This window comes from Lepus europaeus, chromosome 16 (genome assembly GCF_033115175.1).
Source record: "Lepus europaeus isolate LE1 chromosome 16, mLepTim1.pri, whole genome shotgun sequence".
NCBI lineage: Eukaryota > Metazoa > Chordata > Mammalia > Lagomorpha > Leporidae > Lepus > Lepus europaeus.
The window spans coordinates 70,135,543-70,163,158 of record NC_084842.1 but is presented as its reverse complement, the minus strand read 5'-3'; the positions used below and the strand labels follow the sequence as shown (position 1 = coordinate 70,163,158).

General features: G+C 38.7%; 1 protein-coding gene across 3 annotated transcripts in view; it reads left to right on the top strand.

The window, feature by feature from the left end:
• The window catches only part of TBC1D19 (TBC1 domain family member 19), a 147,762-nt gene that overhangs the window by 98,702 nt on the left and 21,444 nt on the right, over nt 1-27,616 (top strand). For all 3 annotated transcript variants that reach the window (XM_062212833.1, XM_062212834.1, XM_062212835.1), the window contains 2 exons: nt 13,660-13,744; nt 17,031-17,075. In XM_062212833.1, the coding sequence (XP_062068817.1) occupies nt 13,660-13,744; nt 17,031-17,075 (130 nt within the window). The remainder of the gene's footprint in view (nt 1-13,659; nt 13,745-17,030; nt 17,076-27,616) is intronic.

Sequence of the window (27,616 nt, the reverse complement as noted above, 5' to 3'; positions counted from 1 at the left end):
GTATCTCGGGCTATGGAGGTTCGGCTCACCTCGCGTTCCAGCGCTGGTGCGTTGAGTCTGCCGCTGGTGTCCCGAACTTGGGCTCCCACGCTCTCCACGCAGGTCCACTGTGAATCACTAGTTCCGGAAGAGTTTCCTCTGCTGTTTCATCCCCTACTCTTCCTTGACCCTGCAGTATCTCCACTTATATTAAACTTTCTGTCCCCCCGGACTAAGTGTGCTCCCTGCCTATTCCGCCATCTTGCCGACTTGCACCTTTGGTTTTATTAGTTTGGGTTCTCATCTCTGCTTAATTGGGGCAATGGTTTATAGATTTTATTTATTTTATTCAAAAAATCAGCTCTCATTTCTGTGATCTTTTGTATACCTTTTTGATTTCTGTTCTGTTTATTCCCTAATTTTATGATTTCTTTCTTTCTAGTTGTTTGGGATTTGGTTTGTTCTTATTTTTCTAGGTCCTTGGGAGGGATTATTATATTACTTATTTGATATGTTTTTCATTTTTTTGATACAGGCACTTATTACTTAGTCTTAACACTGCTTTTGCTATATCCCATAACTTTTGATATGTTGTTTCCATTTTCATGTGCTTCAAGGAATTTTTTATTTCCCTTTTGATTTCTACTATGGCACACTGTTCACTCAGAAGCTTGTTGTTCAGTCTCCATGTGTTTGTATATTTTCTAGAATTTCTTTTTTGTTAGCTTCCAGCTTATTTCCCTTGTGGTCAGAAATGATATGATGTTTTTAATATTGTTGAGACTTGTTTTATTGCCTAGCATATGGTCTGTCCTAGAACATGTTCCATGTACTTATGAAAAGAATGTGTCTTCTACAGCTATTGGATGGAATGTTCTGTAGATGTCTATTAGGTCCATTTGGTCCGTGGTACAGATTAGCTCATTTTCTTTGTTTAGTTTTTTCTAGCTGATCTGTCCATCTATGCAAGTGATGTATTAAAGTCTTTCAATAATATTGTATTGGAATTTATGTCTCCCTTTAAATCCATTAACATTTGTTTTATCCAACTGAGTGCCCTAGCTTTGGGCACATATGCATTTACTATAGTCCAATCTTCTTGTTGAATTGATTCCTTAATCGTTACATAATTCTTTGTCTCTTTTAATAATTTTTGTGTTAAAATTATTTTTCTGGTAATGAGTATGGCTACTCTTGCTAAATTTTGACTTCTATTTTCATGGACTATTTTTTCCCATCTTTTCACTTCTAATCTGTATGTATCTTTATTGGTGAAGTATGTTTTTTTGTAGGCAGCATATAGATTTTTTTATCCATTCAACCAGTCTGTATCTTTTAATTGGGGAATTTAGTCTATTTACATTCATGGTTATTATTTACACATAATGACTTGAACTTGCCAGTTTTCTATAAGTATTCCTATTGTTTATTCTTAATCCCCTTTGTTCTTTAACTAGGATATTTCTGCCTTTGCATTATTTCAAGATGCAGATTATCCTGTTCTGTCTCTGTATGTAGCATATCCTTAAGTATCATTTGTAAAGCTGGCGAAGTGGACACAAATTCTTTCAGCTTTTGCTTGCCTTAGAAGATCTTTATTTCACCTTCATTTATGAATGAGAGTTTCATTGGGTAAAATTGTGTTGGCAGTTTTTTTTTTCCCTAGAACTTGGACAATATCTCTTCATTCCCTCCTGGCCTGTAGAATTACTGTTGAGAAATCTGCTTTAGTCTGATGACGGAAGTTCCTTTAAAAGTAACCTGGGGTTTCTCTCTTGAAAATTTTATGATATCCTGTCCATTTTTTACTTTTGAATGTTGATGATAATGTTTATATGTTGTGATGAGGATCTTTTCAGATCATGTCTATTTGAAGTTCTATGTACTTCCTATATTTTGATGTCCATGTCTATTTACCAGATTGGGGGAAGTTCTGCTATTATTTCATTTAATAGTTCTTCTTTTTTTAAAAAAAAACAATTTATTTATTTATTTGAGAATCAGAATTAACAGAGAAGGAGGGATGGAGGGATGGAGGGAGTGAGGGAAGGAGAAAGGGAAGGAAGAGAGAGAGAGAGAGAGAGAGAGAGAGAGAGAGAGAGAGAGAGCAATTGATCTTCCATCTGTTAGTTCACTCCCCAAATGACTGCAATGTTCAGGGCTGAGTCAGGCCAGAGCTAGAATCCAGAATCTTCATCAAGATCTCTTATGTGGGTGCAGGGGCCCTAGCAGTTGGGCCGTTCTCTGCTGCTTTCCCAGGAGCATTATCAGGGAGCTGAATTGGAAATAGGACAGCAGGGACTCAAACTGGTACCCATATGGGATGTTGGCACTGCAGACAGTGGCTTAACCCCCTGTGCCACAGTGCTGGCTCCCTGGATGGGTTTTCTAAGCCATTCTTTTCTTCTGTGACTTCAGGAACTTTTCAAGCTCATATCTGATGGCATCCCATGGATCCTGAACACTGTTTTGGTTCTTTCTACTTTTTTTTTTATTCTTTGTTTTTTGATCTGAGCTATTTCAAAAGACCAGTTTTCTAGATCAGATGTTTTTTCAATGCCTCATCAAGTTTATTGTTAAGGCTTTCCATTGTATTTTTTTATTTGACTGTTTGTAATATCCAAATATTACTGTTTGGATTTTTTTCAGTTTCTCTCTTTGCTGAATTTCTTTATTTTTTTTTAACTTTTATTTAATGAATATAAATTTCCAAAGTACAGCTTATGGATTACAATGGCTTCCCTTCCCCCCGAAACTTCCCTCCCACCCGCAACCCTCCCCTTTCCTGCAATTTCTTATCTATGTCTATACTGGTTTCCTAATTTCATTTAACTGTTTCTCTGTATTTTCTTTAAAGATTTATTTATTTATTTGAAAGGCAGTGTTACAGAGGTTACAGTGTTATTTGAAAGGCAGTGTTACAGTGTTACAGAGGCAGGGAGAGAGAGTGGGGCAGGGTGGGGAGGCTTCCATCCACTGGATTTTTGCGTTTATGTTCATCAGGGGAACTGGTCTGTAATTCTCTTTCTCTGCTGCGTCTTTTTCACCTTTAGGAATTAAGATGCAATTTATGAAAATTTAAGTCAGGGCAGTGTCTTAAAAAGATATTTTTTGAAAATTTATCCTTTTAAATTCTCCAAATTGGTTTAGATAAAAATATTACTGGTGAAAAATATGCAATAGTTGGACATTACATGATTGTCCAATTGATATCTGTCACTCCTTATGTGCTTTTTATTACATAAGTAACATATTTCCCTGAAACACTGAAAATAAATCTATTTTCTATAGGTTAAACAAAGATTTAGGTCCAAGTGAATCTTTTGCAGCCATATGTTGACATTTTAGATATAATTCTGCTATAATAATCACAGACTTACAAATCTAGTTTCTTATAACTTCTAAAAAAAAAGGTAAATCACAATCGTGTGTAACCTCAAATCTAAAAAGTTTAATTTTGACTTTATTTTTAAATAATGAAGAATCGTTTTCTAGTTTATTTAATTGAAATTTTCATCTTCATATACTAGCAACATTTTATAGCAAGTTTGCAATTGGACTGTCTGTTCCTTACAGGTACAGAATTAAAATCTCAGGCATTAAAACAACTGAGATTAAAATGGGAGTTTGTAGCTCTGCTTGTATCCCAGGGTTGCACACCAGTACATACTATCTAACACACCCCTGTGGCATTATTACCTTACTGTCACCGATTTTCTCCTTAGAGCAGTCTCAGCTATCTTGTCTTCTCTGGGGGCAACAGGGACTGTGGCTTCTTCTTTTTTTAATTTTTGATTTTTGTTTTTCCCAACGAAACATTTTATTTAATGAGTACAAATATCGTAAGTACAACTTTAGGAATATAGTGATTCTTTCCACCATACCTGCCCTCCCACCCCATTCCTACCCCATCTCCTCCTCCCTCTCCCATTTCCAGTCCCATTTTCCGTTAAGATTCATTTTCAATTAACAGAAGACCAACTCTATACTAAGTAAAGATTTCAACAATTTGCACCCACAAACACACACAAAAAAAACTTTTTGAGAACAAGTTTTACAGTTAATTCTCATAATACAACTCATTGAGGACAGAAATCTTACATGGGAAGTAAGTGCACAGTGACTCCTGTCGTTAATTTTACAATTAATACTCTTATTTATGACATCAGTGATCACCTGAGGCTCTTGACATGAGCTGCCTAGGCTATGGAGGCCTTTTCAGTCCACAAACTCCTTCGATATTTAGAGAAGGCCATAAGCAAAGTGGAAGTTCTCTCCTCTCTTCAGAAAAAAGTATATCCTTCTTTGATGACTACTGCTTTCCACTGGGGTCTTACCCTTAAAGGTCCTTCCTGTAGAACACTTTTTGCCATGGTGTCTTGACTTTCCATGCCTGAAATGCTCTCATGGGCTTTTCAGCCAGATCAGAATGCCTTAAGTGCTGATACTGAGGTCAGAGTTCAACAAATGGTATGGAAGAAAAAAAAATGGTTTCCTCAACAGTCAAGACAAGGGCTGTTCAAGTCATTGCCTCTCAGATTGTCAATTTCACTTCTAACGGATTGCCTTTTAGGTCCTCTATTAAGTTACCACAGGTTAGGGAGAACATAAGTATTTGTCCCTTTGGAACTGGCTTATTTCAGTATGATGTTTTCCAGCTTTATATATTTTTTTTTTTTGCAAATGACTAGCTTTCATTTTTTTGTTTTGTTTTGTTTTGTGTACTGCTGAGGATTTCACAGTTTTTTAAGTCTGAGTAGTATTCCATAGTGTATACAAGCCATAATTTCTTTATCCACTCATCAGTTGATAGACATCTGGGTTGATTTCCTATCTTAGCTATTGTGAAATGAGCTGCAGTAAACATGGGGATACAGATAACTCTTTCATATACTGATTTTATTTTGTTTGGGTAAATTCCCAGGAATGCAATTGCTGACTCATATTGCTTATCTATTTTCAGCATTCTAAGGTATCTCCATATTGTCTTCCACAATGGCTATATTAGTTTACATCCACACCAGTAGTGGATTAGGGTACCTTTTCCCCATATCCTTGCCAGCATTTATTGTTTTTTGACTTCTCTATGAGAGCCATTCTAACTGAGGTTAGAATGAAATATCATTGTACTTTTGAGTTGCATTTTCCTTATGTCTAATGATCTGAGCATTTTTTCATGTGTCTGTTGGCCATTTGAATTTCCTACTTTGAAAAATGCCTGTTCAAGTCTTTTGTCATTTGTTAACTGGATTGTTTGTTTTGTTTTTGTTGCATTTCTTGATTTCTTTATAGATTCTGGATATTTATCCTTTATCAGTTGCATAGTTTGCAGATATTTTCTCCCATTCTATCAGTTGCCTCTTCATTTTGCTGAGTTTTTCCTTTGCAGTACAGAAGCTTCTTAGCTTGATGTAATCCCAGTTGTCTGTTATGGCTTTGCTTGTCTGTACTTCTGGGGTCTTATCCAATAAGCCTTTGCCTGTGCCAATGTCTTACAGAGTTTCCCCAATGCTCTCCTCTAGGAATTTATGGTATCAGGTTGTATATTTACATCCTTGATACATTTTGAGTTGATTTTTGTGTAAGGTATAAGGTAGGGTCTTGCTTCATACTTATGCACGTGGAGATCCAATTTTCCCAGCACTATTTATTGAAGTGACTGTCCTTTTCCAGGGATTGATTTTAACTCCTTTGTCAAAGATTAGTTGGTTGTAGATGCAGGGACTGATTTCTGGGGTTTCAGTTCTGTTCCATTCATCTACGTGTCTATCTTCGTGTCACTACCAAGCTGTTTTAATTACAGCTGCCCTGTAGTATGTCTTGAAATCAGGTATTGTGATGCTTCCAGCTTTGTTTTTGTTTTTTCCTAGTGGCTTTAGCTATTCAGGATCTCTTGTGTAACCGTATGAATCCTAGCATTGTTTTTTCTTGATCTGAAAACAGTGTCCTTGGTATTTTGATTGGTCTCACATTGAATCTGTAAGTTGCTTTCAGTAGTACAGACATTTTGATGATGTTAATTCTTCCCATCGACAAGCCTGGAAGAATTTTCCATTTTTTTGTGTGAGTATGTGTGTGTGTGTATGTGTGTTCTTCTGCTTCTTACTTTAATGTTTTGTAATTTTCTCTGTAAAGATCTTTCACTTCCTTGGTTAAATTTATTCCAAGCCATTTAACTTTTTGGTAGCTATTGTGAATGGGATTGATCTTAGAAGCTGTTTTTCAGCCATGGCATTGTCTGTGTATACAAAGGCTGTTGATTTTTGTGTGTTAATTTTGTGTCTTGCAACTTTACCAAAGTCTCTTATGAGTTCGTCTCTTGATAGAGTCTTTTCATTACCCTATTTCTAGAATCATGTCAACTGCAAAAAGGATAATTTGACCTCCTCCTTCCCAATTTGTATCCTTTTGATTTCTTTTTCTTGCTTGATGGCTCTGGCTAAAAATTTCAGGAGTATATTGAATAGCAGTGGTGAAAGAGGGCATCCTTGTCCCATATCTTAGTGGAAATGTTTCAAACCTTTCTGCATTCAGTAAGATGCTGGCTGTGTGTTTGTCATAAATTGCCTCAGTCATGTTGAGGAATGTTCTTTCTGTACCCAATTTGCTTAAGGTTTTCATCATGAAAAGATATTGTGTTTTATCAGATGCTTTCTCTGCCTCCATTGACAGAATCATATTGTGTTTATTCTGTAGTTTGTTAATGTGACATATCATATTTATTGATTTGTGAATGTTAAACCATCCCAATATACCAGGAATAAATCCCACTTGGTGCAGGTGAATGACATTGCGGATGTGTTGTTGGATTCGATTAGCTAGTGTTTTGTTGAGGATTTTTACATTTATGTTCATCAGTGAGATTGGTCTATAGTTCCATTTGGCCAATTATGTTACTAGCTCTGTTGTTTCTTTGTTGATTGTCTAGTTTATCTGTCCATTGATGAAAGTGGGGTGTTGAACTCCTCATTACTATTGAGTCTATTTCTCCCTTTAAATCCATTAACATTTGTTTTAAATAGGCACCCTGGGATTGGGTGCATATACATTTATAATAGTTGCAATAGTTCCTGTTGCATTGAATCCTTAATCATTACATAGTGCCCTTCTTTTTCTCTTTTAACAGTTTTTGTGTTGAAGTCTATTTTGTCTGATATTAGGATGGTTACACATGCTCATTTTTTATTTCCATTAGCATGGGATATCTTTCTCCATACTTTCACTTGCAGTCTACATGTATCTTTGTTGGTGCAGTGTGTTTTTTGTGGACAGGAAATAGATGGGTCTTGTTTTTTTATTTCATTCAGCTAATCTGTATCTTTTAATTGGAGAATTTAGGCCTTTTATATATATTCAAGGTTACTGTTGATAAGTGACAGCTTGGCCCTGTGATTTTTCCATTAAAACTCCTATTGTTTGATTTAGATTTCCTTTGTACTTTTACTGGAAGATTTTCTGCCTTGGGATTATTTCATAATAATGACTATCTTCCTATATTTCTGTGTGTAGCACATCCTTAAGCGTCAATTTTAAGGCTAAGTGAGTGGTGACAAATTAATTCATATCTTTATTATGGAAGGTCTTTATTCATCTTGATTCATAAGGGAGAGCTTTGCAGGGTACAATATTCTGGTTTGACAGTTTTTTTTTTTCTTTTAAGATTTGGACTATGTCTCTTCATTTCTCTCTTAGCCCATAAGGTTTCTGGTGAAAAGTTAACTGTGAGTCAAATTGGAGATCCTCTGAAAGTAATCTGGTGTTTTTCTCATGCACATTTCAGAATCTTATATGTTTTACTGCTGAAAATTTGACTACAATGCATCATTGTGACGGTCTTAGTTCTGTGTGCCTTGGACAGCACTTTCTTTCTCCAAATTAGGGAAGTTTTCTGAATAGACCTTCTAATCCATTCTCTTTTTTCAAACTTTCAGGAACTCCTAAGACCTGTATACTGGGTCATTTGATAGTTTCCCGTATATCTCTAACACTGTTTTTAACTTTTTCTAGTTTATTATTCTTTTTTTTTTTTAGTGAGAATGGGAAATTTCAAATATTTATCATCTAGCTCAGATATTCTTTCTTCTGCTTCACTGAGTCTGCTATTAAGGCTTTCCACTGTATTTTTTATTCGACATGTTCAATTCTTCATTTCTAATATTTTAGTTTGATTTTTCTTTAAAATCTCAATCCCATGGGAGAATTTTTCTTCCATATCATGTATGGATTTCTTTAACTCGTGAATTTGTTTCTGAGTAATCCCATGATTGATGTTTTAAATTCATTTTGAAGCATTTCATCAATCTTCAACTTCACTTTCTAATATTGAAGTGTTGTCGTATTCCTTTAGGGGAGTCATGTTGTCTTTACTATCCTTGTTTCTTGATTTTTTTGCGTTTATTTTTAGGCATTTGTGGAATTACTTGTTGATTTTCTCCTCTGATGTCTTTTGTCTTTGAACTATGCCTCTGTGGCTTAGTGGGGTGTCTGCTCTTTTAGTGAATACCCAGAGGCATGTTATGGATGTGGCCAGGGAGCTCTGGTCAGTATTGCAAGATTGGGTGAGTATCCAGGATGACGCCCAAGTTGGGCATAGTAGATCTCCTTTTGTCAGCAGGAAGAAGGTATGATCACCTCTGTTGACATAATCACACCCTTACCTCCTCTCTCAGAGGTGATCAGTTCCCAGAGTTAGCTCACAGTGAGTGCAAGACTCACCCAGGTTGCTACATGAACAGCACAAAGGATCTGTGTAGTCCTCATGTGAACACAGATCCTGCTACAATGGCCAGGCAGTCAGGGAGCTTTGAGCCTTTGGCAACCCATACGGTGATTGCCTGGAGACCCAGGTACACCCTGTGACCTATTATGTAGTCACAGATTTCCCACAGTCTTAGCACACAAGGCTCCCACAATCACAGGGTGCACAGCATCCACTCCACCCTGCTGGCCTGTCCCTTCCATGAAGAGGCATAGCCGTTCCCAGAGCCCGCTGCCCGTGGGTGCTCTGTCTTGGCAGTTTGAGCCCCACAGCCTGTGATATGATGAGCGGTTGGGTACACCCCACAATCATAGGTGGGTGAGCAGTCCCCTTTGAATCCAGCCAACCACACTCAAATCAGTGAGGAATGCTGATTTTTCCCTCTGGTAAAATCCCTGGATTACACATATGTACAAGAACCAGTGCAGCCACTACTGATTTCAGAGTGGCGTGCTCACTCCACCTTGTCACAGCTTGGTGGGCAGAAGTCAGCTGTAATGCAATTTAAATGGAAGCCTCAGTCCTGAGTAGGGGACAAGAGGGTCACACCTTCATTGGCTATGAGGCATTTCAGGAAAACGATGTGATCTTACTATTCGACTAAACAGCTCTGTTCAGCAGCCTAGACCCTGAAAGGAGCTTACTGCTGACTGCTGACAGCATCTGAGCATTGTCTGCTACAATACCCACAGCAGCTGTAAGGTCTCTTGTATTCCTATAAAGGAATTCTGGGTAGTGGCTCCTACACGCCACCACACGCTGGCCCATTTTAGTCCAACCAGTAGCCTCCTAATAGGTCTCTCTGCTTCTGCTCTTGAACCTCATGGCCAGTTCTCACAGTGGCTAGAGTGATCCTTATAAAATAGAAATTACACAGTTTGACTTCTCTGCCGAAAAGCCTGCATTGGCTTCCCAATTCACACCAAATAAAATCAACATCTAACAATGGCCTGCAATGTCTTGCATGATTTGCTGTCTCTTTGTCTCTGACGTTTCTTCCAACTCATTTGCTCCAGCCACATTGGCATCCATACTGCTTCTCCAAAACACCAGGCATGCTCCTGTCTTCACATCTTTGTAATTATTTGCCTTTCTGCCCAGGACGTTCTTCCCCAGACAGCCATATGCTTAGTTTCTCAACTCCTTTCAACTCTGATCAGATGCCACCTACTCACTGAAGCCTACCCTGGTCATCCTCTTTAAAATGGTGACCAGTCTTCCGCTGTTCCCCTTCCTAGAGCCCATACCACCTAATAATATATAAGTATTAGATTTGCTATTTGGTGACTCCCATCCACCATAATTAAATTCTGTAGGGGGCATGTTATGTTTGCTTGTGTGTATCTCAAGCACCAAGCATCTAGTACAGTACCTGGTGAATAATAGCAGTGTAAGAAAGTTATTAAACTGATCTTTCTTAAAAGTCTGATGAAGTCATCCAGAATGGAACATGGAGATAAAAGTAATTAAAAATAATGGCAGGTTGAATAAGTGTAGGTCAGTCTTACATCTCCTGGGAGTCCGTAGAAGTGAATACAGAAAATATGGGGAAAAGTATCATTCAAAAATAGTTGAGAATTTTCTAGAAATAGAAATAAACAAAATTTTAAGTTGAAGAAACATTTTAGCCACTTAAATAACACAAACCCCTAATTGAATATACTAAGAAGGAAATTGCAGAACATAGAAGAAAATTTTTGAAAAAATAGTGGTAGTATACAGCTAAACATTTTAATAGCACCTTGTGCTAGGGCACTTTTCTGAACACTTTGCAGATACTGATCAGTCCCTTCAACACACTTTGATGTATGCACTATTAAATATATACACACATATAAAACGTGAAAATGCAAGAAAGAAATATAGTAACTTCCTAGTGTCACTGAGTTAACAAATGACAGAGCTGCAGTTTGAACTTTAGCAGTTTAGTGTCAAAATGAATTCCAGACGGGTGAATGTTGTTTTTGTTTGTTTGTTTGTTTGTTTTGACAGCAGAGTTAGACAGTGAGAGAGAGAGAGAGAGAGAGAGAGAGAGAGAGACAGAGAGAAAGGTCTTCCTTTTTCCATTGGTTCACCCCCCAAGTGGCCGCTACAGCTGGTGCGCTGCACTGATCCGAAGCCAGGAGCCAGGTGCTTCCTCCTGGTCTCCCATGTGAGTGCAGGGCCCAAACACTTGGGCCATCCTCCACTGCCCTCCCGGGCCACAGCAGAGAGCTGGACTGGAAGAGGAGCAACCTGGACAGAACCGGTGCCCCAACCAGGACTAGAACCTGGGGTGCCGACGCCGCAGGCGGAGGATTAGCCCAGTGAGCCACGGTGCCGGACATGAATGTTTTTGCCATAAAATGAATCTATCAGAATGCCAGTTGAAATTTTTCTGCTTTAGTCAAGATAAGGATAGATTATACTGTGGTAACACACAAATCCAAAATGGCAGTGGCTTAAAACAGCAAAGGTGTATTTCTTCCTCATTGTTCATGTCCATCCTGGTGAGCATAGGGGCCAGTTCAGTGTCACCCTTAATCCAGAACCCAGGCTGATACACTAACCACTCTCTGGAATATTGGTGGATAGTGTGAAAAGGGAACCCAGTTCACCGTGCCCTGGCTCTTGAAGCTTCCAATTGAAAACTCTCGGGTGATACATACCCATTGAGTAAAGAAGCAAGTCACGTGGTCACAACTAATATCCAGTTGACCAGAAAACACAAACTGACATATATTCTCAGAGGTAAAGGATCCAGAAATGTTTGATATACAGCACCCATGATTTTTAAAACATAGAATTTATATATAGGGAGGATTTCTAAACATGGAAGAAAATACTGGTAGATTTGAGCAAAGAAAAATTTAAAATATCTCTGTATAAAAAATAATTGACAAAAGGTTTAAACAAAATTATTTGCAGAATTAGACAAAAGTGAGAATTCTTAAAAAAGTTATTAAATCAATACTTTTAAAATGGAATGAGATGATGAATTACAAAGTATGAAAAACTGCAAATAATCAACCTCATTAGAGAATTGCAAATGAAAATTGAAGCCAGGTACCATTTTTAGTGTATAAGATGGTAGTAACTTACTTTGATGAGAGTAAGAGAAAATATGCACTGTTACTTCTAGATAGATTGACGAGGGCATGGAGATGATGGGGGTGGAGGAATCTGGCCTAGCAGTTAAGATGCCAGTTAAGAGATCTCCTTTCTATGTGGGAGTACCCGAGTTCAGTTCCCAGCACCAACTCCCAATTCCAGCTTTCTGTCCGTGCAGTTCCTAGGAGGCAGCAGGTGATGGCTGACAGTTGGGTTCCTGCCAGCTGTATAGGAGACCTGGATTATTTCCAGCTCATGGCCTTTACCCATCCCAGCCCTGGCCATTGCAGGCATTAGAGGAGGGAACTGGCAGATGGGAGCTCTCTCTTAATACCTACCTTTCTCTTTTTCTCTCCCAATCTCTGTCTCTCTGCCTCTCAGTTCTTAAAAATATAAAATAAATTCCCATCCATCTGCTGTGCAATTTGGCAATGTGTATTACACATTTTAAATTTAAATTGCTTGTAGCACTTGACTACACAGATAATCTAGTTTCAGGTACTTAAATCATTACTGGTTTTCCTAGAGAGCTTGCTGTAAGGAAGTTTACTATAGTATTGCTTGTAACTGAGGACAAGTGAAAATAATTAAATGTTCAGTAGTAAGGTGGGATAAGTAAACTTTTGTCCATCCATATAGTGGGATATTCTGCAACATTTAAAAAGTGCACAGGAATCATTTTATGGAGATAAAATAGATTATAAAGCCGTATGCATAATCCTTTTTTGTTTGAAAACTTTCTGTGTGTATTTTAAAATAGCCTTAAGGGATTTACATCAGCATATTAACACCAGTGGGATTATGAGTGTTCTCCCCTTTTCAATTACCTATATTTCTAATTCATTGTAAATATGTATTGCTTGTGTGGCCTTTTAAAATGTAATAAAAACTAATTAGTAGCAGTGGTTGGTATACATTCTATCATTGAACCTGACTAATATGCAGTCTCAGTATCATCTTTTATCCAAAGCTCGACTCCCTTTCTTGAGTCTTAGACACAAAAGGATCCCCTATGCCATTCGCTGTTGCTGCCAGTCCAGTCCTACTCTGTGCCCATTTGCCTTCTGCAGCCATCCTGAATTCTTTTCTTGGTAGTGTCTTTAGAATCCCAAGTCTTCTAATACCAGGATGTGGACTTCTGTAGTCTGTTATTTTCTTGGGGATTATACTTCTGACCCAGAACTCGAGATTGGTGTTAGCAATCTCCTTCCTCCTAGTGGACAACCTTGATGCTGACTGCCCTGCCTGTTTTCATCTCCGGTCGGAGGTGCCACACTTTACCTGCTTCAGGTCCAGGGCGACTGCTTATCGTACTGCTGCTGCAAACTCTTCTAAATACCACAGTTGTGTTCCCTCCCACCTTGACATGCCCAGCTGCTTCCTGAATCCCAGCGTGAGTCCAGTTCCAGTTTCCTGCACTTCCCATGTTGCTCGATGCCACTGTTGCGACCTAGGGTCTTTGTACAGATTGCTCATCTGCTTAATTTTTCCAGGTTTTTCTATTTTTCAGATAGAAAACACAAGAAAAGAATCAGCTGGTAGTTAGCAGCATGTATTTTCTGCTATTGTTAAAAGTTTAAGGTGGCAAACAACAAGAAATCTATGGAAGAACTTTGGCCATCCTCGCCTGGCATACCCTGTAGCACTTCCCATAGGTATACCAGTAGAGGGCACACTTCCCATTGCAAGGCTCCTTACTGAGCTTAAACAATTCCACCTCAGTACCTCCCAAGTAGGAGATAGTAATTAACTATCTGGTTTTATAGCAGTGTTTAATTCCTTGTTTTGTGTTTAACCTCTTGTTGTTGTTTTTTTTCCAATGTTATACCCAGGTATTACTTTGTTTTTCTCGTGATACATCAGTGTTGGGTCACTTTGCATACAACTGTGCCTCACCACCGAAGTCATACATAAGAGGTAAAGTTTTAATTACAATAAAGAAATATTCTTTTTAAGACTTACAGAATCATGCCAGAGATGTTTGTTTTACACCATTTATTGTTGTTGGCCAAGTTTTTATTCTGAATTACTTAAGATCATCTCGGTAGCTGTTCTTTCTCTCACGTTAACATCAGTGCCCAGGAAGCTTGTCACAAACCAGTTAAGTGGTTCCCTGAGGCAGCATTTCAGTTTACCTTCTTTTTATTCCCCATTTTCTTTCTCTTCTGTTGCTCTTTTGTCATATTTGCTTTTTTGACTTTTTCTTTTCTTACATGAGTTAATGACATGGATTTGCTTTTTCTACTTTTTTTTGAACTTTGTTTAAATTTTTTTTGTCTATTTATTTATCAGAAAGACAGAAAGCACTCCAACCCATTAGTTCACTCCCTGAATGCTCAGTGTCCACAACAGCTGGGACAGGGCCAGGTCAGTGTCAGGAGCCAGGAACTCAGTCCAGGGCTGCTACACGGGTGGCAGGGACCCAAGTACTCGAAACATCACCTGTCTTCCAGGGTGCATTTTAGCAGGGACTTAATTTGGGAGCAGAGCTGGGATTAGAATCCAGATATTTCCATACAGGACACAGGCATCCTAAGCAGCTTCTCATTGTCAGGCCAGACACCAGCCCCATTTTCCTTTTATTAACCTGTGACTCCCCAAGGCTGAAAGCTCATTACCCTATTATGAAAGGTCATTGTTCTGTTTTGATGAAGAAATAAAGTATTTCTCCAAAGTCTGACCTGCCTATCTGATTGCACTGACTCCTGTCCTAGGACAGGGTACATTACCTGTGCTGGAGTCAAATTCTCCCCAGCATGGGATTTTCTTAGTTCTGTTGCTTCTAAATTGAACTCATAGGAACTTGTTTGTTTGTTTAACATAGTCTGCTGGAAAATTGGTAGTAGAACTATCACCTCTAAACTCAGGATTGTAAGGCCCTTTATCAGTTAATCATATCTTAACCCAGCTAACTTGGCTTCCCTGATTATTCCACAACACTGTATTCATTCTAGTCTCCATGTATTCTGTATGCACATGGAAGGCTTCCCACTCCTCTACCCCCACCCAGAATCATAGGTCTTTGAATAACAAGCCCATATCTCACTATGTCCACCAGCCTTTCATTGATTTTTCTCTTCTCTGAATTGTTCAACACTTAAAGCCTGTGCCAGAAAAGTTAGCAAACATACGCTAACGTTTCATGGCTAAGTCTGGATTATAAACTACGTGATTAAAGGATTCTATTTGCCTCTTGAAACCTGATTCTGTTCTCTATCTATTCATCTATTTTTCATTATTCCTTTCTTTCCTAACTCACAAGATCAGTCCTGTTGTCTCTATCCTAATCTAAATCGCTCACATTTCTTATGCTTCATTTCCTCTTTGCCATCATTCCTAACAAAAATCAGTCATGCATTAAACTTACTAGTGACTCTAACAGTCATGGATTTAGCGTTGTTTAAAACATAGAATAGAGGCCGGCGCCGTAGCTCACTTGGTTGATCCTCCACCTGTGGCGCCAGCATCCCATATAGGTGCCAGGTTCTAGTCCTGGTTGCTCCTCTTCCAGTCCAGCTCTCTGTTATGGCCCTGGAAGGCAGTGGAGGATGGCCCAAGTGCTTGGGCCCTGCACCTGCATGGGAGACCAGGAAGAAGCACCTGGCTCCTGGCTTCAGATCGGCGTAGCGCCGGCCGTGGCGGCCATTTGGTGAGTGAACCAATGGAAGGAAGACCTTTCTGTCTCTCTCTCTCTCTCTCACTGTCTATAACTCTACCTGTCAAATAAATTTTAAAAAAGAAAAAGAAAACATAGAATAAAATCAACTGCTATTTTTTGAAATAATTATATTTGAATTTGAAAAAAATTACAAACACAAACACATATTTGCTAGAAATTAAAGTAAACTGATCAGCATTAATTCCTACTTAATGAAGGCTATAATTTATGATCATTAAGTAAACAAAGTAGATATTTAAAAATTAAGAGTGGGAAAGGGAGAGGGAAGAGGAAGAAGGGTGAAAGGTTGGGTGGGAGGGATGGTTGGATGGGAAGTATCACTATGTTCCTAAATCTGCATTCATGAAATACATGAAACTTGTAGAACTTAAATAAAATTTTAAAAATCTTAAAAAATGTTGCTAGACATTTTACTTTAAAGTCAAATGCAAGAAAGCATTTGGTTTCAGGAGACTCAGAAAAAATGTCAAGATAAAGATTATTCAGTGAACGGTGGGAAAAAACTGAGAACCTTTAAAGTTTTGAGGGAAAGCTACTTTTTTAAATAAGGAATTTATTAATAAATTAGATTCTCAGGATCACAGCAAATGTCTGATAATTGTTATAACACAATTCTCATTTATTGTGATATTAATACAAAGAATAAATTCAATGTAGTTCATAGATACAATGCTAAAATATAATGCTTTCCTTTTTTCTTCCCTCCATCTCTGTCTCTGTCTCTCTTTCTTTGAGAGAAAGCTACTTTTAAAACCTCTGTTAACATTTAATTATGGTGAATACACTTTGCTTTTCTGGGACAATTTGGATTTCACATATAGCCCTACTGTCAGATCATATGAACTGTTTTAGGATTCAGAAAATATGACCACCACACAGCTAACGACATTTAATTTTTAACTTTTCAGCACATTCCATAAAAATATGAACTAATGAGATATGGAAAGCTTAAGGTTCGCTTTAATGAATAGATTAGAATTATTTATAATAAGCAAAATAATTGTTTGTAAATACATGCTCCTTTTAAGTGCTTAAGTAGCTTGAAATCATTTTTCTTTTGATTATTTTGTACTTAAGTTTATATTGATTTTAATTGATGAAAGTTTGCTAATATCAAAAGATTGGCTAACAAAAATTTCAAATTAACTCCATATCATGAAATAAGATCAGAGTGTAGTCACTTTTAAAATTCCTGTAACTATTAGCACTTTCACAGAATAAAATTATTTTTGTATAATCTTTTTTAAAAGGTATGTTTATTTGAGAGGGCAAGAGAGAGTGAGAGAGAGAAACAGAGTTCCCAAACTCTTTTTCACTCCGCAGCCCAGCCTGGGGCTGCCACCCAGAGCCAAGAATTCAATCCAGGTCTCCCGGGTGGGTGACAAGACCCCAACTCCTTAAGCCATCCCTGCTGCCTCCCAAGGTCTGCGTTAGTAGGAAGCTGGGACTTAACTGCCTCACGTTCATTCTTAGAGATGTGTTTTACTTAATCACACTGAAACCCTCTATGGTTTTCTCTTATAGGAAAAATAGGACTAGAAGAATATGCTGTCTTTTATCCACCAAATGGTAAGAGTAATGTTATTGCTTCCTCTAGTGGGAAATAGGGAAATTACATCTTTCATAATAGAAATGTCACCTTATTGTCTACCTTTAAAAAGATAATAATTTATTATGTAAAATAACCTTTCATAGAATGTGTATCTCATATATTTTTTCTACATTTGTGGTAGATTTGTACTAACTACTCTTACTCTCTCTCTGGTTCTTTTTGGGACCAATATTACATTTGTGAGAAAGCTGAGTAGGTTTAGATGTCTTAGGCCAGGGTGCTTAGTTTTTCTCTGAAGACACTGATTAGGCCGATGAGGACTTTTCCTTGGGATTTATTAGAGTAGGGCTCTAATCAGTTGAGTGGGATGCCTTGTATTACACTTTGTTTTCATAATTTGACCAGTATGGTATTTATGAAATTAAAAAATTATGAACACACATCACTAAAGTAATCTATTTTGATGACATAAAGTGATCAAATATGTAATGACCTCATTAGTTATGTAATATTATTAGACAGTTTTAAGATGTGCTTCTTGAAAAAGCAATATGTAGCAATCGTTAGTATGATATTAAGTTGCATCCTGAAGAAGTTCTTTTACTTCAGCAGAGTTAAGAACATGGGCTTTGTAATCCAGCAGACCTGGGTTCAGATCCCAGTTCTGCCAGCTCACCCTATGACCTTGGGTAAGTTACATGACTTCATTGAACTTCAGATAAATCATCAATAGCATGTGGATAATAGATTAAATGAGATTTGGTATATAAAACAGCACAGTAGCCACCTTGCAGTGAGTGCCTAGAAAACGTAGCTGTTATTGAACATGTGTAACTTCGTTGAGCACCGTGTCTGATACTCTTTCCTGGCCTTCAAGGCAGTGTTCTCTCCTGTGCCTCTCCATGTAGCATCCCAGTTTCTTTCATGGGCTGTCTGCCTCTGTGCTCCTTAAGCAACTCACCCTTGTTCTGCTTCTCCTCTTTTCACAAATTTTCCGAGGGACTTCTATCTGCCCCCCTAGTTCCATTTGTTAGTTACTTGAAAATTTTCAGCTCCATGTCCAACTTTTCTGTAATTACCTCAAACTTAATATGCCCCAACCTAAACTCACTATTTTATTTTCCTAAATGGATTCTCCAAAAGAAAAAATGGAAAGCAAAGGTGAATTAAAATAATAAAACACAAGATACAGGTGTTCTGCTCTCAGTTAATTGCATTATTGTCTACCAGATAACTTAAGGCCTAAAACTGGTCACCTTAGGTCCCTCTCAGTCTTGTATGCCCTTCGTCTGATAAGTCACCAGGACATTCCAGGTATGTCTTCCAAACACATCTTGGGTCTTCTCTCCTTCCCCGTGACTGCTGCCTTGCCCTCTTTCAGGCGTTACTATCTCTAGCTTATTAATTGCAACAGTCACCTACCTTTCCCTCGTTCTCCAGCCTTTTCTAGTTCTGCTGTCTTTCACACTGCTCTGTGAGTTACACATCTAAAATGAAAATCTGAAAATTGATATTTTCTCAAAGTTTTCTTAGTGGCTGCTCATCTCTTAACAGTGACATCCAGGCTTCTTGAATATGAGGACTTCCGAGTCTCCATACGGTTCACTGACTGTCTGTTTCTCACCTTTGCCCATCTCAGTTTTCAAATCACAGAAGTTTCAAGTTATTTTTTATTCACACAGAGCTATACAAAGGTATCTAAAAAGTTATGGAAAATGGAATTAAAGTTTTTTTTGGTGCAAGAAATATCCATGCATAGTTTTTCATGAAACATTTTTCATGAATTTTTAAAGACCCGCATGTCCTGTCCCCAAAGCACTAAGCCTCCTACTTCGCCAGCTCTCCTGTTCCCACACACAGTCAGCCATGCAGTCTTTCTTCATTGCCTGCCATCAAGGCTTAGTTCTGATGTGCTCCTCTTCGAGGCACTGTTGCTGAATCCCCGAGTTAGGTTAGCCCTTCCTCCAGGCTCCCACAGTATCCAGTGTGAAAATCATTATATATCTTAGTCTGTTTTTCCATATTGTTTATTTGTACTTTCTCCTCTCTCTCTAAAAGTTTCAAGCTTCTAGAAGTTCAGTACCATATCATTCATTTTTATTCCTCCAATATCTAGCATACATTAGGTATGGAGTATTTGAAATATTAGAGGCTTACTAATTTTAACATTTATATATAGACATTACTACACTATCACCCTAGAAATTTAATTTTCTCATATCTTTAATCTAAGATTAAAGAAAAAATATAATATCTCTGAATAGCCAAAAGAGATATCTAGAACTCAAGTTCTTTATCCATATTCCTAGGAGTGTTTTATCGACTTATTTTGAACATAGGCGATCTTACTTAATACACATGTCTAACAACTTAGTTTACTATTCCTATGCTCCCTGAAAAACTAGAAGCAAGGCTGAAATAAATATGAAAAATGATAAACAATAATGGGAAGTGAAAATCAGAGACCTCACAAAGGAAAATATAAAACTATAAAATAGCATTGAAGTGCATTCCAGTAAATCAGTCTGAGACCATTAGATGTAAAAACCAGTGATCCTATAAAAAGACATTACTAGGTTGTAAAATATTATAATTTAAAGATTTTATAATGAGCACAAGACATCAAAAATATGTATTGCTTCAATAATCAATGCAGCAAGCAGTTGGAGAGGCAACACCTAGCATTTTCCAAGCAGTACTATATACCAAGCAGTGTGGTAAGTACATTATGTGTATTAACTTATTTAATTCTTATAGGAACCCTATGAGGCAGTTATTGATATTCCTATTTATAGATAAAGCAACTGAGACATGGAATATTAACTTACCCAACTGGTGGTGAGCAACAAAGATAGGCTTTGAACTCAGATTGTCTAACTTCAGAACCAATATTCTCACTAGTTGCACTCTGATTCCTCATAAAAATGTTGCTGTATTCATTATGGAGTCTTTTGGAAGGAAGAAAAAGTGGTAATATATTGAAAAAGTAAAAGCTGCTTATAAGAGTACTTCAGGGGCTGGCACTGTGGCGGCAAGTAAAGCTGCCGCCTGCAGTGCCAGCATCTCATATGAGCACCTGCTCTAGTCCCAGCTGCTCCACTTCTGATCCAGCTCTCTGCTATGGCCTGGGAAAGCAGTAGAAGATGGCCCAAGTCCTTGGGCCCCTGTACCCACATGGGAGACCTGGAGGAAGCTCCTGGCTCCTGCCTTTGGAGCGGCACAGCTTCTCTCTTTTTTTTTAAAGATAGATTTATTTATTTATTTGAAAGTCAGAGTTACACAGAGAGAAAAGGAGAGGCGGGGGTGGGGGGTCTTCTATCCACTGGTTCACTCCCCAAATGGCCTCAACAGCTGAAGCTGCGCCAGTCTGAACGCAGGAGCCAGGAGCTTCTTCCTGGTGTCCCATGTGGGTGTAAGGGCCCAAGGACTTGAGCCATCTTCTACCGCCTTCCCAGGCCATAGCAGAGAGTTGGATTGGAAGTGGGGCAGCCAGGACTCGAACTGGTGCTCATATGGGCTGTAGGCACTGCAGGCAGAAGCTTTACCCTCCATGCCACAGCGCTGGCTCTGGCATGATATTCTAAATCCATTTTTCTGGGACCTTCTTGAAGTACCTTTGTTTGATAGAGTCTATAAAGATGTATATCCAGAATAAAAAGTTTAAGCCTTAATAAGATAACAGCTGTACATAAATTGAATTCTCAGAGTTCTTTATTTTCTCAAGTTGTTTTGGAACATATCAGAGCATTTGTAGAACAAGAAGAGACAAAGAGCAGTAGTCTTCTGTTCCTTTTTCCTTTACCTTATGTAATAATAAGCAACAGTTTTTTATTAGCTGCCCTGTTTTCCAACCTCTGCCAAAGTTAGTATTATGTTGAAATCTCAAGGACACCTACCACTCCTACCACCCGAGCTGGCCAGCTTTCTTGGTCCAGGGGCCACACCAAGGCTTGTCTGCGTGTCACTGACACCAAGTCCCTGATCAGGCCAGTGCCTACAGCAGGGCAGAGGTTTTCTCACTACCAGCCCCACATACCTGAGATGGAAGTGACAGGCTGTAGTGACATTAGTCTTCACTATCTCGCTTCATTTGAGGTGTCATCAGTGGTTAAATTCCTCTAACAGATTCATTAAACAGCTGGTGAGCAAAATTTCACAAGAATTTTATAAGCATTTCATGTTTTCTCCTTTGTTAAACATGGATAAATTGCCCTTATCCATTTGATAAATATTTGTTGAGTCGTGCCCTGACTCTCTGTTCTAAGTGGGTGGTCTGTAGTATATAACACAAAGTATCCATTGCCAAGGAGCTTCGATTCTAGGAAGGGAGATATGACGGAGAGGAGGAGAGAGAGAAAGAGATAGAGAGAGAGGGAGGGAGAGAGACAGAGAGAGAGGGAGAATTTCAGAGAATGATGTAGTGGATAAAGAAAGGGACAGAAAGTGTGTATGAAGTTGATGAAGACCTCGCTGTTTTAAATAAGGTAATTAGGAATGAGGATATAGAATGTGAACAGAGACCAAAATATGCAGCACAAGCCATGCAGTGGTAGAAGAGCATTCCAGAGGGCGTACACAGCGTGTTCGGAGGCTGAAGGCTCCAGAATGGCCAGGGGGACTGGTGCAGTGAGCCACGTGGAGACTGACAAGGTGAGGAAAGGTCGGATGGAAAGGCAGTTGATTTAAAGGCTTCTCTAGGAAGTCTGATGGCTGGACTTTGTCAGGGCCACTTTCTATTAATCTCTCCTCTTCCTGTTAATGGACTATACTTCCCTATTTCTTTTCATGTGTGTGATTTATTTATTTATTTGAAATTCAAGTTACACAGAGAGAGAAGGAGAGGCAAAGAGAGAGAGTGCTTCCATCCACTGGTTTACTCCCCAATTGGCCGCAGTGGCCAGAGCTGTGCCTATCCGAAGCAAGGAGCCAGGAGCTTCTTCCGGGTTTCCCACGCAAGTACAGGGGCCCAAGGACTTGATCCATCTTCTACTGCTTTCTCAGGCCACAGCAGAGAGCTGGATTGAAAGTGGAGCAGCCGGAACTCGAACCAATGCCCACTTGGGATGCTCCCACCACAGGCAGCGGCTTTACCTGCTACGCCACAGTGCCAGCCCCTCCCCAGAAGTCTTGTTTGTTGTTTAGTGAGTTTTCTAAACTTTTTTATAAAGATATTCTCTGTTTTGTGCCCATTTAACTCTCTGTTCCATTAGCTTAATGGCCAGCTAGTGATTTTACAGAGCTCTCTTTTTTTGAAAAAAAAATCTTGAATGAAAAAAATTTTTACAAATCTTAAAACTCTTTTCAGGTTGGCTTAATGGTAGACACAGATTCAAGGCTTATTCAGGCTGCATACAGATCTACTTCAGCCTTAACTTCCTGCCCAAACAGAGCCTAGAACTCAGTGAGAGGTAAAAGATCTTTTCTAGATTCCTCCATACACATTGGAGCTTTTCAAAGCTCTTATTCCCCCAGGTAGCGCTCTCCCTAGGCTCATCATTCCCAGGCTCTTCAATCTGTTTAGTACTCGCCCCATCTGTTATTCTTTCTCCCAGATGGCTGTACCTAGTGTCTTTGCTTTTAAATGCTTTTGACAAATGCAGCCTGCCAGGCTGCTTCAGTCCTTAGAAAGCTCTAAGACAAGGCCAGTGAAATAACTGTAAGCTCTTGGGCCAGGCCTTCAGGTAGCTACTAGACAAATCAAAACAAATAAGCGCAAGATCTGGCACCTCCAAGCTTCACTGGGAATGTAAGCCTACAGCCAACCTAGAAAATAAGGGATGGTAGGCTAGGAACCCAGAATTCCCCAGCTTTCTCTTACCAAGATTCTTTATCCTTCAGCATCCCCCTGGTTGTAAATTACCAGACTGTAGTATCTTTTGTCACTTTTCTCTCTTCTAACTCCTGATTCATACTATACTTTTAAAAGATCATCCTGACTATTAGGTAGAATTAGAGTGTCATTTGAGGGAAGAGCACAAGGAACTATGAAAGCATATGCAGTACCTAGTGCCAGTAAAGTCTGTGCTCAGAAGATGTTATTGAATGACTGAGGGAATGAGTGATGGAATTAACATAGAGGAATAAGAATAGAACCAAGAAGAACAGACTTCCAGGGAAAATACACACAGATTGTCTGCAACTTGATTACAAGTGATAAATAGTCATTATATTTGCTAATTCCATTTGGGTCCTGTAAGACCAGATAAAATAATTAATTGCTAGTTAACACTGGGAAGGTAAGTTTCAGGGTCCCAGAGCAGTGATTCTCAACCAGAGGTAATTCTAACACACACACAAACACACATACACACACACACATGTATACCAGAGGATATTGGGAATGTCTGAAGACACTTTTTGTTGTCATAACTCAGGGGTGCAGAGTGGATTTCTGTTAAACATCCTACGATACATAAGACAGACCCTTACCACAAGGATTTGGAAAGGCTCTTGGAAGAAATAATAAAAGAATGTCATCTTAAACACCCTTATAAATGTCAAGTTGATAAATAGCTATGTACTTTATCTTCTGTAGTAATTAAATACATCTAAAACATGTCATAATACCCATACACAATTCATTTGAAGTGTAACCCTCAACATGATTGAAAACTTCACTAAAATTTTCTTTGAAGTGTGATTTGCAGATAAATATTGGAATATGGTAGTGTTCTGATGTTTCAGGGCATTTTCAGTAGTAAAGCAGAGCATCAAAGTCATAGTCTGAAGTTCAGATTCAGAAATATTATGGAAATAGCTATAAAACAATTCAGCCATTGTGCTACTATCTATTCTCACTAACCTGCACACTGCCTGTGGAATGAGAATAGACAGAGGAAATGACCATCTCAACAAACGGATTAGATAAACTCTACTGAGTAATCCTAAACAAAGAGTGCTGCAGTTGCTTTGAACGGAGGTGAAGCTGAAGTGAATCAGATGCAAGAATTATGGTACACCTACAAATGCTAAGTATTAATGGAGACAGGAAACGAGGGGAGAATAGATAGTAAGTGCAAAGCGTGTTAATATTTGGGGTATCTTATGTGTCATATTTGCTATTTATATCCCATCTAGTTCAAGATTTATTTTTGTTGACAGTGTTCACCATTCTGAGCTTAGTGAAGGCCCCATTAAAACATTGCTTAGGCTATTTATATTGAATATAACAGGCAGTCAATATTTTAGACTTCTTCAGATGCTTAAGGGAAGGCTAGGATCTCAAAATAATTATTCATAGCAGACTTGTAGAACTTTGAGGCCTCATATGAGATGTGTCTCATGCATCCTAATGCCTGTTGGAAGCAGTGTTGGGTGGTAGCCAGGTGAATGAAACTTGACCCTTGAAAGGCTGAAGCGATGAGAGGCAAAGGAAAGGATTTTGAAAAACTGGCCAAGAACATGACTACATCTAAGATCAAAGAAATGTTCTAGGTGGTATGCACACTAGAGTGTTAATGGATTTTTCACTGCCTCTTGTGCCTCCTGATTCTGTTTGCCAGAATTTGACTTTGTTCTTTCTTGACGAAGTGGATTATGTAGCCTTTTGGGGGAAGCCTTAAATTAACCCTGGCTAATCTTAGCTAAACTGAAGTGTCCCCTTATCCAGTGCTGCTGAAAAAAAAAAAAAGATTTTCTTAGGTTTAAGCTGAAACTTCAAAGTGGTCTTCTCCCCTCTGACAGCATAAAATAGCTGTGTTAGCATCAACTGTCTACTAAACATTATGCTGCTGCACTTTTAATAGGAACTCTTTTGTGCTTTAGTTCAACCCAGTGAAGTTGCTGGTGTTTATTTCCATTTTCAGGAATGAAAATAGGGGTTCAGAGAGGGTTGGTAACTTGCCAGAAAAGACTCAAATCCTGTATGAATTTCAATTCTTGTATGCCTGACTTTATGGGTCACTTACTCTTTCAGTATTGAGTTCTTAGAAACCTGCTATGTTCTATCTTAATTTCTAATGTGTAAATGAGTTATATACTTTAATGTTTTTATTTGTAAGGGTTGTTGATACTGATAAATGCTCCATTGGCCATCATTAACATATATTGAACATCTCACCTGTAGAAGATGCTGTGCTGGATGCTGGAGATAATACACAGTATGAAATGTCTTGTTTCAAGTAACATATAATGTAGCTGCTTAAAGAGCAGCTGAGACTTCAGAACTTGAGGGAAATGTCGAGTAAAAGTGGGATTAGAACAAGTCACCTGAATACACACATTCCTTCTGTCTGTTTGGCAGTTCACTGATTCGTTCACCGTAAGCTTCCTTATTAAAAATGCTTGTCCCGACTTGGGTTTCGTACACCTAGGAGATGCTTAGTAACCCATTGTGGAAGACGGAAATGATGACAGCGAGATTTTCATTTCCGTAATCTGCTTGTTGAAATGTTTCTGCAGTGGCTTAGAAGAGGAAGTCAAAAATATTTTTGAAGTGAGAAAATTAGGATTTTGTAGAATAGCATCTCATTTGAAATTTAATATTTAGAAAGATGTTAGATCTATTTCAGTAAGATACCAAAATATGCCTTATATTTATTAACTTATTATTCTTCCATCTTTATTTTCTTTCATGTCAACATGTTTATTGTAGCAAAGCTAGGAAAGACAGATACACTTTTTTATATTTGTTAAAAGTCTATAATCAGTGGGGCCAGCCCTGTGGTGCGGCAGGTTAAGCCACTGCTTTGCAATGCCAGCATCCCGTATCGGAGCGCCAATTCAGTCCTGGCTGCTCTGTGTCTGATCTAGCCCCCTACTAATGTGCCTGGGAAGGCAGCAGAAGATAGCCCAAGATGAGACCCAAATGAGAGACCCAGATGGAATTCTGGGCTCTTTGCTTCAGCCTGGGCCAGCCCTGACTGTTGCAGCCATTTGGGGAGTGAACCAGCGATTGGAAAATTTCTCTCTCTCCCCCCCCCCCCTTCTTCTTCTCTGTCTCCCTCTCTCTTTGTCACTCTGCCTTTCAAATAAATCAATCACTTTAAAAAGTCTATAATAAGTAAAGGAAATAAAATGAAGCAGCACAGGGGATAGGTAGAAAAAGATGGGTGTTCACAGGAAGAGACTTAACCTGGGCTGGTGTTGTGGCACAGTGGGTTAAGCTGTTGCCTGCATGACTGGCATCCCTTTAAGTGCCAGTTTGAGCCCCAGCTGTTCCACTTCCAGTCCAGCTCCCTATTAATGTTACTGGGATAACAGCGGAAGATGACACAAACCCCTGGACTGCTGCCACCCCCGTGGAAGACCCAGATGGAGTCCTAGGCTCTTGGCTTTGACCTTACCCTACCTTGGGTATTGTGGCCATTTGCAGAGTGAACCAGTGAATAGAAAGTCTCTCTCTCTCTCTCTCTCTGTGTGTGTGTATGTGTGTGTTTCTAACTCTGCCTTTCAAATAAATCTTTAAAATCTTAAAAGAGACTTAACTGAAGATATAAAAGAGTGAAAGACTTGACAAAAGATGATCTTTGAGCTGTCCTTCTAAGTGCTCCCTGGAACTGCAGCTGATGACTAGAGTGTCGGTTAAGAATCCATGTGACCTTGAATGTGAGTGTAATCTGGTTTTTAATTTTTTCAGATTCTAGAAAGCAAAGGACCGTTAAGCTGGTAAAGAATCTTACTATTGGAAGATCTTCATGTGTATAGCTTTCTTCAAGTCTCACAAATTTTTCCGCATTTACCCTTGCCATAATTATAACACCAAATTTTATAGTCAAACAATACTTTACAGCTAATCTTTGTCCCTTTACGTGTCACACAAGTATCTGACCCTCAGGAGGTTCAATGACCTTCCTAAAGTTTCCCAGCTGGTTTTTGTTAATCCCACAATAGAACTCTGGTATCCTACTAGAAACCAACACTTCTCTTGTTGCTTCTCTATTTAACCATCTATCCACAGTTCATTCATTCAACAAACATATGTTCATCAACAACTCTGTGCAGGGTACCATAAGATACATAGAAAAATGAATAAAACACATTTCCTGTCCTCTGGAACAATCGGCTTGACATCTAATTATCACACAGAATATGTAGAAATCGTATTGTTGGAAATACGAACAGAATTCCATGAGAACATAAGAGTGAGCATTTAATTGTGATTAAGAGATCAGAAAGTGTTTCCCTGGGGTTGTTGCTGAATGTAGTAAGATTCTGTTAGGCTAAGTAGGATACAGAAAGGGCATGATGAGTTCTGATTATGATAAGTAATCTAGCTTGGGGTATACAGTCAGGTGGTATTTCAAAGGAGAGACAGATAATTCTCAGGCCGTAGGGCATAATCATGAATGTTTAAGGCTGGATCAAAGGTTTTTGAATTCTACTCTGTAGTCATTTAGCCTGTCTTACAAGGCCAGAATGTGAGTTCCATAAACACAGGGTCAATGCCATATTCCATTTAATATTTCTAGAAGCTACAGAGTAGGTTTTTTAAATATTCGTTAATTGGATGAGTAGGAAACTCAGTAAAGATTGCTGGATACATGAGTAATCAGTAGGAAACAGTGAGAGAGAGGTCTTTTTCATGGTCTCACTAATATTTTCAGAAGGTAACTTGAGG